Source organism: Trachurus japonicus, chromosome 10, assembly GCF_045865225.1.
Source record: "Trachurus japonicus isolate A0001 chromosome 10, Traja_1.0".
Classification (NCBI taxonomy): Eukaryota; Metazoa; Chordata; class Actinopteri; order Carangiformes; family Carangidae; genus Trachurus; species Trachurus japonicus.
In genome coordinates this window covers 7,894,300-7,906,322 of record NC_140916.1, presented here as the reverse complement: position 1 = coordinate 7,906,322, position 12,023 = coordinate 7,894,300, and the positions used below count along the sequence as shown (strand labels likewise).

The 12,023-nt window shown below is 40.9% G+C and overlaps 2 protein-coding genes across 29 annotated transcripts in view; one reads left to right on the top strand and one right to left on the bottom strand.

Annotated features, from left to right (window-relative positions):
• The window catches only part of rapgef2b (Rap guanine nucleotide exchange factor 2b), a 111,610-nt gene extending 106,122 nt beyond the window's left edge, over nucleotides 1-5,488 (bottom strand). For all 28 annotated transcript variants that reach the window (XM_085789087.1, XM_085789088.1, XM_085789097.1 and 25 more), the window contains exon 1: nucleotides 4,701-5,488. In XM_085789087.1, coding sequence (XP_085645213.1) covers nucleotides 4,701-4,769 — 69 coding nt within the window. In that variant the 5' untranslated portion in view covers nucleotides 4,770-5,488. The remainder of the gene's footprint in view (nucleotides 1-4,700) is intronic.
• Nucleotides 5,489-7,015: 1,527 nt separating this feature from the next.
• Nucleotides 7,016-11,498, top strand: spmip2 (sperm microtubule inner protein 2). Its single transcript, XM_085788687.1, has 4 exons — nucleotides 7,016-7,294; nucleotides 8,239-8,468; nucleotides 8,880-8,938; nucleotides 11,359-11,498. The coding sequence occupies exons 1-3, from the start codon at nucleotides 7,234-7,236 to the stop codon at nucleotides 8,934-8,936; spliced, it is 348 nt and encodes a 115-aa protein (XP_085644813.1). The 5' UTR covers nucleotides 7,016-7,233; the 3' UTR covers nucleotides 8,937-8,938; nucleotides 11,359-11,498.
• The last annotated feature ends 525 nt before the right edge of the window (nucleotides 11,499-12,023 follow it).

Here is a 12,023-nt window from a genome sequence, read left to right as displayed (position 1 = left end):
ATTGTACTGAGCAGGATGCTGAGAGACGGGGCCGCTCGGAGCTCATCAGTCTTTTTACAACCTGTAGCAACCGCTTCCTGCACAGGTTGATTATGGGCTGCACCGTGTTACGGCTCGAAGGGCCAGAGATGAAGTAATGTGAAGTAATGTAATAATGTTTTATTATCTACACAGCCAACATTGTAAACAAATGTCTTGTATAACTATTCATATTTATTATAAGCTACTTCCTAGATTTCAAATTGTTATACAGTATTTGCATTAAACATTTACTCCCTCAACTGTATCAAGAAATCCAAATAATAATAATAGAAATTGCAATTTCCTTGTTGTTGTAATTAACTTCCAAAACTTTGCCCATTGCATGCAACCCATTTCTTCTACACAACATGTCTCTATCATGTTATAACCATTCTCCAAATATATATGCAAATTTATGTCATTTTGAATATTAGATATTAGCAGGATCTTTAATTTCCTTCCTGTTGGCTTCTTTAGATAATGGCCGGCTTGTGGCCTAGACGTTAAAATGTATTGTGCATTTATTCATGGAAAGTCATAGGGGTCGTCAGTGCCCACTAAATGCCACGCTGCAATTTGTTTTCCTCCTTTGTCTGCGTACAGACACTGCGAACCAGCGCTGCTCTCCGGCTTAGGTCCAGAATATGTGGAAACAATGTAAAGTAGACAGCTTGTCCTTCCAGCTCTGGAGCTCTTAAAGCAGGGTCATGGCAGGGGAGGGCTGTCGCCGTTTGTGGCCTTTAGCTTTGCCACCTGGCTAAACAAGAGGAGAGATGTCTGTCCTGAGTCCAAGCTACTTGCTGAAAATAAACAGAGCGGCGAAAGCAGAAGTGCTCATCTGTGCACGACAGACGGCCCAGGTGCATGCTGATTCCTGCTTTTGTCAGGGCTACAGAGAGCCATTTCACTCATTGCTTCCTTATTGGGTTTCTTACTCTTGGTCCTTCATCATGACACACACTGAATGATCAGATAAGGACATGGATGCTGCATCAAAACATGCAGTTTGGTGCAATTCAACACCTCCGTATAGGACATAATGACATCACCTATGCGACAACATAAAAATAAATAAAACTATTCCTGATACAAGCACAGCATGAAAGTGAAAGGTGAAAAGCCAGTTCCATGGACCTGTGTACATGCAAATGCTCCAACTATGAAATACTGAGGCTACAAAAACATTACAAGCACGTATAACTTGGTGAGAAAAGCCAGATCTCAGTGCTCGGCAGTGCAGGATTTCTACAGCTGACGAAAGAGAAACTCCCACGTAGTGACCAAATAAACAAACATGCCATCGATACCACAACAGACAAAGCCTAAGGTCCATGTTTGATGTTGAACACACCTTCTTCTACTAGAGCTATTATTACATAACGACTGATACAATGGTGGCTAAATGATAGGGGAAATGCCAATAAGAGCTGAAAGAGGCATCTTCAACAAACTGCTTCTTTTGTTTTGTCCGACCAGCGGTGAAAATGCACGGTATGCAACTGGCAGTGATATGAGAAGAGATCATGATGCAGCCACTGAAATTTGAGAAGATGTGTTGCTACTTGATCGTTTCAAGACAAGACAGAAATCAATTCCGCATCTCTGATCGATAAAATTTTCAATTTGGATTTGAAATAATCTGCTCTGAAATAAAACGACATGCGAACTCGCCCTCTTGAAGCAGACTCGCTGTCATTGTGTCACAGCCAAATCTAATAACGTATCTGCCCTGCCATCATTTTTATAGTGAAGACGAGGGAGGGAGGGAGAAGCCCTTTTAAGATGATTGAACCTTGACTTGATTGAGTCTACAAGATGAAAGAACCCAATTAAGGATGAAATTGAAAATAACTAAAATGTGAGACTAGCCTGAATACATCTTGTGGCCTGAAAGGTGCTTCAATCGTGTTCCTTTTAAATCATTTAAAATCTTGAGGATCACAAATTCAAAACATGTTTCCAGGATGCACTGAGCACCACACTGCATGTTAGAGAGATACTTGCACACTCTTGCATTCACAGTGATGTAACTCTCTCCCAAATGCATGATTGAAAAAAAATATATGAATTACAGATCAAATAGCCATGCCATGTTATCTTAATTCATATCACAGCTGCAGAAATGTGCAGCAGTGGTTTACAGAGGAACTGTGTCACCCTCCTCCCTCCTCTCCTCTGCCTCTTTAATCCACTGTCAAAGATTTCTGCGCACCTCCAGTTACAGTTCAAAACAACTGCCAAAGCCGGTGTGAACGCTAGCTGTCAAGTGGTCAGTTATTTAGCCTGCCATGTGACAATGGGGTGAGGCGGAGGGTCAAATCCCACTGTGGTCAGTCTTGAGCGATAAAGACAGATCCCTGTAGCCGTTAGCTAATCCTGACAGAGAGGCCCTGCCAACACCATTAGGATAAAGTGTGTCAGCCGCCACATTCGCCGGACACTTGAAAAGAACACCAGGAACGGTGCTGCTATTGAAACACACCCAAGCGGAGACCAACAGAGGCACGCACACAGTCACATGATATTCGCTGCAATGAAGATTAATGTCGAAAACGACTTCTCACTTATCACAAAGGTGTCTTGTGGACTCTCTACAGAATAATCACAGACGCATCTGTGCTGTGGGCTGCAGCTAGAAAACAATATGGATGCTGTCTTTTCATACAGACTTTTCTAATTCTGTTAAAACATCACACTTTGCTTTTTTCCCTGTCCGTCCATATCAAAGACATTCTGAATTAAATATTTGTATTATGACGCAGCACGGGTTCATACCACGGCTCCAGTATACCACTTTTTTTGTGTGTAACTCAAGTATCCCAGTAGGACAGCTTTTATTCAAGCCTCATGATCTTTTAATTAAACTACTTTCCAGCTCAGAAACTCTGAGCATATGTTCTCACATATTCATTGCAGGTTGGCGTAATTGGTTCGCAGAAACGCTATTCAGACTTTGATATGTCGCCGATGCACTATAAATTCTTTCAGGTGTTGGCAGCAGGAAGCTAGGTTGTATCACATGTATCACAGACTCACTGCTTTGAATCATATTCTCACTTCCACATCAGCAGTTGGGGAAAGTGCAGAACAACTTATTTTTAGTAAAAAAAAAGAAAAGAAAAAAAGAACATCATCAAAACTAGAAACAGCAGCGGCTATTTCCAGCTGAGAAAATCACCTGTTTAGTGGAAAAAAATGAAAAGGGAAACAATTACACACCACCACAAATGCAAAACTGCAAACAATTTGACTCGATGACTCACATTTAAAGTCAATACAAAATTCTGAACCACAGAAACAATTAGGTTACCTAATAGGGCAATTAACAGGAAGTTTTTTTTGTTTTTTTTAGTGCCATAAGCCCTATATGGATCAATAACTGAATATAAGGACAAAACAAGCAGTGCTCTCTAAGACATTTTCTGCATGTATATTAGAGAATAAAAGAGTAATCTATAACACAATCAAAGGATCAAATATGCAAATACTAATTGCTTATTTACATCTAATGACATGAGCCACATTCTGTTTGACCATCTTTGTTTCCTGAAGCACGATGGTATCTGACTCCTATATGCAAATCACAGCCTATACGTGGAGCTGTAAAAGACCATGAGCCCAGTGCAGTTAACAAGTCATCAATGACACCATAATTGTTTCCTCGATGTCAGATGGAGGGATAGAGAGCGGTGCCACTAAACTGCAGCCCCACTGGTTTAAGTGGTGGCCTATTGATTGCCCATTGTGTGTAAAGCCTCTCCTAATGCAGCAGTATCCATGTGCAGTGCAGTGCAGCATGGGAAGTGCTCCAGTGAATTAAAACCATCTTTGGAGCCAAACTGGATGTGTTGTGTTACAGTAACAACTGCTAATATCAAGACAAAGTGACAGGAGTGTTTGTGTGTGTGGCTCTGGGGTAATAACCACAGCCCACAGCATTTACATCCATAGTAGGCTACCTCCAACCAGCACTACAAACTTCCCAGAGGAAGCTATTGACATGTATCAGATGATACTGAAGCTGACACAGTGACTGTATGGAGCTGTGGAAACAAGTAATTCAAACTCCACTGCACCATTGGTGATTTAAAAAACAAGAAAAGTCAAAGAAAATGTCAAAAGTAGGTCAAAATCAACCTTTAATGTGCCTTCCTTTGTTATAAATGATTAGAGGTGAGGTTTGTTTTGGTAAGCTTACATGGGCTAATGGCTAATTTAGGATTAGCCCCAATCTGTGCCTTTTACACACTCATGTTTGCAACCAATCTTTATGCAGTTTTGCAAAATGCATAACTAGCATACACCCAAGTCATTTAAAGAAGAAGAATTAGAGGGAAAAAAGCAAAGGAAACCCAGAGATATACTGTTAAAAAGTTGCTCATTCCCACCGTGGGCTGCAGCTCCAGCTCCAGCTACGTTAAGTGCCCTTGATTATCTGTGCTGATAGAGGGCTTAGCGGGATGTAGCCATGTACGTAACACTACCTAGTACTAGCTGAATGGCAACAGTTGCACAGAAACACTTGCAGCAGTTTAACACACTGGGGTAGCGGATGTTGCAGCGTTACAAATGTGGCAACTAAGTGGAAAAACACTGCAGAGAGTAGAAGAGGGGGAAAAAACCCGGAATGCGGTTTCTATTAATAGTTAAATGCAATTAGTCATTTCGTCTTTACTGACCTGTTGCGTCCTTTCAGCCGGATTCATCATCACAGCCTGCCGAAAGCTGTTATCCACATAAGACGCCATTGTTTTGGAAGACGCCGTCTGGATAGATAGTGAATTCCTTATCCTTTAGTGAGGAGGGAAGGAGCAGGGAAACGGCGTTTATAAATATCCAAGGGCAGGGTGGTGGGGATATAGCTACACCACGACACAAGTCTCCTCGCCGTGCCGCTTTATTCTCGTCGCCTGTGCTCCGATGCGAGCGGATAAGCTTGGGGCTGGCTGGGAGTGCCCGGACCCAGGCCACGACTAGAGCCAGACAGCCGGAGCGAGCCGAGCCGAGCCGAGCCGAGCGGTCTCCTCGGGGGTTGTCTGTCTTTTTCTGCTAAGCCCGAGCCGAAACCGGCAGTCCCACCGGGAGGAAAAAAAACTTCTTTAATACCAAGCGCGTGCTCAAAACAGTCTCTTATTATTATAAACTATTTAACCTAGCGTGGAAAATGTCCCTTTTTTTATTCAAGCCAGCGTTCATCAAAGCCATTCCTTGTCTCTTCAGCATTCTGCTTGCAGCGACGAAAAGAAAATCCCGTGTAAAAGGATCCGCACAAACATAACAAAAAAAGTGAGCTAACACTTATTAACCCGTCAACAACAACCTGGCGTCCATGATGAGAGGTAGACCCCGGATACACTCACTGAGAAATATTCATTATATTAGCATTACTTAACGGGTCTAAAAGTGAGGATAGGTCCACCGCCGCCGCTTCTGCTGCTGTGCTCTGTTGTGTGCCACCATGGTGACTGACACACCAGCCGTCAAGTCGGACGGATTTAAATGGAGCACTTCCTGGTATGTTTTTCAAAATAAAACTCCAAAGAGGATGACGAGCTTATTGCATGATATTATAAGAGACAATGGAGGATGCGAGGACGTGGTAGCTTATTTTTGGGTAAATTAAAATAAGGTTGATTTTCTTCTATCTTTTTTTTTATCTTCTAAAATGTAATTTTCATTTCTCGAGATAGGTTATTATGCGAAATTATTAGCCTAGCACATGCCTTTATCACAGCACGTTGCTTTTTTTTTTTTTTTTAATGATGACCTATCCCATTTATTCAGCTGCACAGTAGGCCTACATTGTAAAAGTGAATAATTGCCAGCAACAAATGAGAACCGCATCATTGAAATGCAACATGGGCTACGGTCAATTCCGAAATGTCCCTTTTCGTAGGCCTATGTGAATGTTTCTGATTGAGTGCTGCTCAGTAGTGCCTCGACCATATCATTATCATTTTTGCTTAATAACACATGCTCAGTCTCGACGTTTCTATTAGGCCTATCTTATTTCGAAGGCAGAATCAATGTATTTCCTGTCTGGTCGTCGCCATCTGCAGTGAGCTTGACAGAGATTTAGTCACAAGGGGCGGCTCATGGGCGAGTCCATTTAACAAAAAAGGAAAAGAAATGGGAATGCTGAGGAGGAGTGAAGTATCACAAAGTGATGCGTTGATGCCACCTAGTGACCTATTGCAGTAACACTGTTGTAGATGGCGCCATCCACAAAAATGCAAGTTGTGGTCACTGATGATTTATTAAACACATTTAGTAGCCTAAAGGTTAAAATAAATATGAAAAAGACCTGTGCAATATCCTAACGTGATATTAACATTTTATATAGCAACAACACAGATAATGGTAGCGGAGAGTTCATCCAATAAGTAGCACTAGCCTATATTTTGAGTTAGTTTTAAAGCAACAGTAAATAAACTAGTAAACTTCAGATGAATGAATTCCCCGTCATTGCACTCTTCTGAAAAAAGTCCTCTTCAAATGTAGTTATTTTGCAGTAGCCTACACCTTGTAAAAGTTAATATGATTCTTCAAGGGCTGACCTGAATCCTCACAGCCTGCAGGGCTTTGTTAAGAAGTAAGATAAGATAAAACAAATGTTATTGATTGCAGAGAAGGAGTTTAGATAGTACAGCAGCACAGATAACAGACAAGAGGTGAGGAATCAGATCTTCGGAAACACATTTTTAAAAGAATAGAAGAAGTTAAGTAGGCTAATTCAGAGAGGTGACATCAGTAACATTAAATAGCTACAATGCTTTGTTCCCTACTATTGATGAATTATGAAGACATTTTGTATTTAGGACAACTTCTGCAACCACAGTGTATGAACTATATACAGCATGAATAATAACTTACTTAAAATAATCTGAAAATATAAAGGTAATGCTGTTGTAACAGTGCTCATTGTGGACTGGTGCTCTCATGTTGATTTATTTATCTCAGTGCTCAGGGACAAATTGAGATCAAATGTGAGGTGGACGAGCTTCTGCAGCAGAAACATCCCCTGTTTTTAAAATGTAACTAGGCCACCAGCACTGACACCATGACAACAAGTTGTTGCATGACAACCAAACCGTGACCCCATGGACAGAGAGTACCGCTGCATGGGCTCAAGTTATCACCCAAGGGTGCCCATTATTCTGGTGTATCCAGACTTCAACAAACATAACAGAGAAGGAGAAAAGAAAAAGAAAGATGCGAAGCAGTGAGAGAGCAGCAGGAGGGCCGGAGCCTGGACGGAGGATGATCTTCACAGGTAAGAGAGATTCTTCCTTTATTGTGTCATTCAGCTGAGTGCAACTGTGGGAAGAAAGAAAATGTCTGAATAAGGTCAGAGTTAGAATTTAAGTGATGTCTCTGTTCTTTTATGTAGCCTATATATTCTTATATATCTGTGCACTTACTGTTATCATTTACAAGAATGCAACTGGATCTTGCTTTTTTGATGGGAGCAGCTACATTTTACGAGGTCAAAGCACAACTGTGCAAGTTTAACTGGGTGCTGCTCATGTAGCTACTGTGTATGCTGCCTGGTTTGTCTGTGCAACATGAGTGGTGTTATATTTGTGATATAAAATGTAATGATGATACAACACAACAAAATATTATAAAAGTAATAATAATACATTAACCAAATAATTTTAAGGCCCAAAATAAGCCTGTTGCATCCATATAATTATTGTCATTAGATTATCATATCATTATCATATGAACAACAACAAGAGAATCTATGTGTTGTCTGAAGACCTTTTCAGCTTTGTGCAACTGCAATTCATTGTCCAATCACATGGTCTGTATCCAAGCCAATATAACTGTAATTGGACACACGATGGCACTATAAACCAGGGCCAAAAGGGAGTTAACAAACCCTGCGTGCGCCTCATTGTGTATGCATGAGAGTGCATTGTACAACATGTCATTCTGTGTGCATTATGGGCATGTTACTGCTAATGCATGTATCATCATATCACAGAAAACAGTATATTGATTAAGAATTGATAAAATATTCCCATATAGGTGACTGCTGCTTTTAAACATCTTGAAAGATTCATTTAGTTTCTGGGTTTCTTGTCTGTCCTTCAGTAGCTGCTCCCTGCTCTTTCCTTATACACCTGTGCTGTGCCTGTGGTAAAATAAGTATTTTTAGAGGTATTATTTTCAAAATGTTCCTCCTTTCAAATGTCCTCTGTTCCTAACAAGGCCCAGATGGAATTGGAGACTACCGGCCAAGATCAAACTATTTCCCCAGGTACGTCGGTGTGGGCGCCTCATCACCTCAGGCCACCGGTGACCTCACTTATTTGTGCCGAGCTGCACCGTGCGCCCCTCCTCCTATGCCCAGGCAGAGCCATGTGGGGGAGGTGGGCTGGGGCTGGCAGTATAACCAGCTGTTGAACAGTGGGACCCTGCTCAGCAATATGCAAATTAAGGTACTGCTTAAATCCATGTGCTGATTATGCAAATGAGCAGAGAGCAGCATCACCTTCAGTTTAATGTTACACTGAGTTTGACTTTGAAAGACACTGAGATATGAACCAATGTGCAGGAATTTCATTCATTTTGCGATAAATAGAGATACAGTTGTAATGTATGGATTTTTTATTAGGTTGTATTGACTTCTTATTCTTATTATGATGTTAAGTAAATAATTGACTAGGTCTTAGTTTAGTCAGATAATATGTGTTTGCCTGCACAGGCTGTGGGGTGAGCAAAATGTCACACATTATTTGGCAAAACTGTGAATTTTCATTTTCTTTCCCATTAAATCCAAATATGATAATGTAATGTGTTTTATGAAAGAAAATAGAATTAATCTGACCTCATTCCTTTTGCTCTGACAGAAAACTGAGATACGAGCTGCGCTGGAGGACAGAGTGACCCAGAGGTTTCAGGACTAACAGTGAGAAATAATATGTGACCCTCACTTTGCCCATGTTGAATGTAATTTATTTCCATTGCACAGAATCTTATTATGTGTGTGTCTGTGTGTGTGTATGTGTGTGTGCTTTGTCCAATGGATAAGTCTCAACATCTCAGGTGTGCACAGTGTTGAGTGACTGCATTGTAGGCTATCTGCTTGCCCATTCACATTCATAATGCAAAACTTCCACTTGTGCAGCAACACACACACACAAACACACACACTGCCTCAAGCTGTAGACACGAAATCAGACACACAAGCAGACACATAGACACATGCAGTCACGCAACTGATATAAACAGTTCTGACCCAACATTTCTCTAAATGGATGTAATCGGGTTGGGTATAAATATCCTTCTTATTTATTTATTTTTACCTTAAAAAAAAGGCACATTTCAAGAGATTCACTCTAAATTATACGCCAGGATGAGACTTAAAACCAAAGATGTGTAATTGTAGAATGTAAACTCGTCCTCCTCGTGTCATTATAGGCTACCACCCAGATTCCCAGAAGTAAGCCTGACATGACCTCAGTGGCCTCTGGAGTCATGGCTCTGGTTGTATCAGTCCGGTCAAGTTCCAGGAACTTAAAGAAACTTTAAAGACATGTTATGTTATGTAGTGTTTTTGAATGCCTGTCTCATTTTTCATTTCTTTTGTGATTTAGTTTCCTGGTGTCTAATGGCGCATTTCCACTAGCACGGTTCGGCTCGGTACGGCACGGCTCGGCGCGCTATTGCGTGTTTCCACTAGCACGCAGTACCTGCAACCGGGTACAGTTTTGGTATCACCTCAGCCCTGGTTCCAAGCGAGCCGAAGCGTTACTAAAACGTGACGTCAGCCGACTGCCTTCCACTGATTGGCCGATGAGTGTCGTCACTGGAAGCGTCATAACCACTCGACGACCGACAACAGAAATGTTCCTGCTGAAGCTGTTATTACCAGAGAATTTCTAATATTTAGACTGGCTCTGTTATTACGTGACTTTATTAAGTTTTAATATTTTTTCATGCGAGAAAGTAACTGTTTAGATCCCCATGTGCGGGTAGTTTATCCAAACGACGGCTGTTTAGAAGTTTGCCCCGATGTTTTTCGGAGAAGTGAAGCTCCAGGTCCGAGCAGCGACCGCGACATCACAGAGGCAGCAGCCCGGCTCCTGACGTGCTCCGCCGGCCAGCCTACCATCGTCACCCCGAGGAGAACAGACCGCTAATTAACTAATTAACTAATGGACTTTTCAGTCAAGCAGGACCGATATTGTGAAGTTTTTTTTTCATTTTTGTTTTTTGCAGAGAGTGAACATTTGTCTATGTCAGTGTGACCCAGACAGCTCATTTCCAACCGTTATTCTTGAAAATAAGTGAGTACATAGGAAATAAGCTGAACTAAGAAGGAAAAGCACATTATTAAAAATAACACAAATCAATCATCTGAAAACTGATGTGAAAAGAAAGACAAAATAATAATAAAGGAATGTGTTGGATGATTTTCCAACTACGTTTTAGGACTGAATAAGAAAGTGTCTTCGTGTAATAGAAGGATGTTTGGATGACAGGAACATCTCACGTGGAAACAGTAACACGTGACGTGTGTGTGAGGGTGTACATTTGTCATTGTGGTTATCAAATGGTCACATTTGTTGAAATGGTTTGTTATTACTTACACAATCCCTCAGAACTGTTCAACAACCAGTTTCCTGGAATCAGCCCCGTCTATCATCAGCACTCACACAATACAATATAATAATAGTTGAGTCAGTGCTGTGCATGTGTCCAGGGGAGCAGGACACAGGAAAAGCCCCAGAAGTAAACACAGAACAGCATGGATTCATAAAGGGGCAGATGTCAGCATACAATGAGTCAAAAGAAAAAAAAAAAAAACGTATTGTGGAGCAAGGAAATATTTAGAAAATAGTATAGTTTAGTAAAGGACATGCTGCAAACTAGAAACGTGTTATAAAAGGTCAGAGAGATGTTTTCTCAGGTTGTCATTCTTGTCTCAACACAGATCCATCAGCTGGGTCAGAAGTAATACAAGACATACTGTGAGTGACCTTCACTAAATTGGTAAGATGTCAAACCTCCCTGCCATTATAAAAATACAATATTATGAAGAAGAAAAAAAGCTGCTCGTTTGATGAATGTATCTGTACACCCATCAATATCTGGAGCTTTTACAGATCCAGACTCACTGCTGGCATCCCATAAGTGTTTGTTGTTTGATGTGTCATGTGAGATATTATAAAGGAAACGAATGAATGACTCTCGAAAGAACGTGATAGGTGATAAAGTGATAAGGTGAGAGTGTGTTCACCCCGTAGGTCAGTGATGTCAGCTGATGTATCTCCTTCACCACCTCTCTATGGCCTTTCATGGCTTCATGTGTTTGTTTTTTTCCAGAAAGGATGTGACAGATGACTCACAACAAGGCAGCAGCACCAAGTTTTTCATCAACACGTCTAACCGCAGATGGCACCCACACCGGCAGGAGGACCTGACTGTTAATGAGATGTGTCAAGTTTGATTAAACATCTTTTAATCTGTAACATGTTGACTTTTCCGCAGTTTCATTTTTCCTTGCCCTCTGGCTTGAATGACTAAAGAGAACTTCACCTAGATTTTTGATATCAAATAGACTCAGATCTTATTCCTCAATTCACACACGCACACACATGCATAAATGAGATACCTCTTTTTAAATTGTAATTTTATCAGGATTTATAGTTAAACACATTTATAAAGTGTATAAATTATGCAAACTGCCAATATTTTCTGCCATCTCCGGTAGTAGGCTTCTACACCTATAGTTGCTGTAATTCACAAGTCTGAACAACTTTTACAATACAACTGGGCAAAAAAAAAGTCTTTATCAGCATTCTTACAATTCATTTTGAAGTGGTATAATAACCTGTAACAGATACAGTATCGACGGAAGATTATTTCCAAAAATAACAGCAATAAACCAAGTTAGTCACAGAAGGTCCCTCTTCTCTCTCACTGTATCACACGGACTTCTGATTCTTATATGAGAAGCAGCCTGTAATCCATCCCCACGGCTATCATAT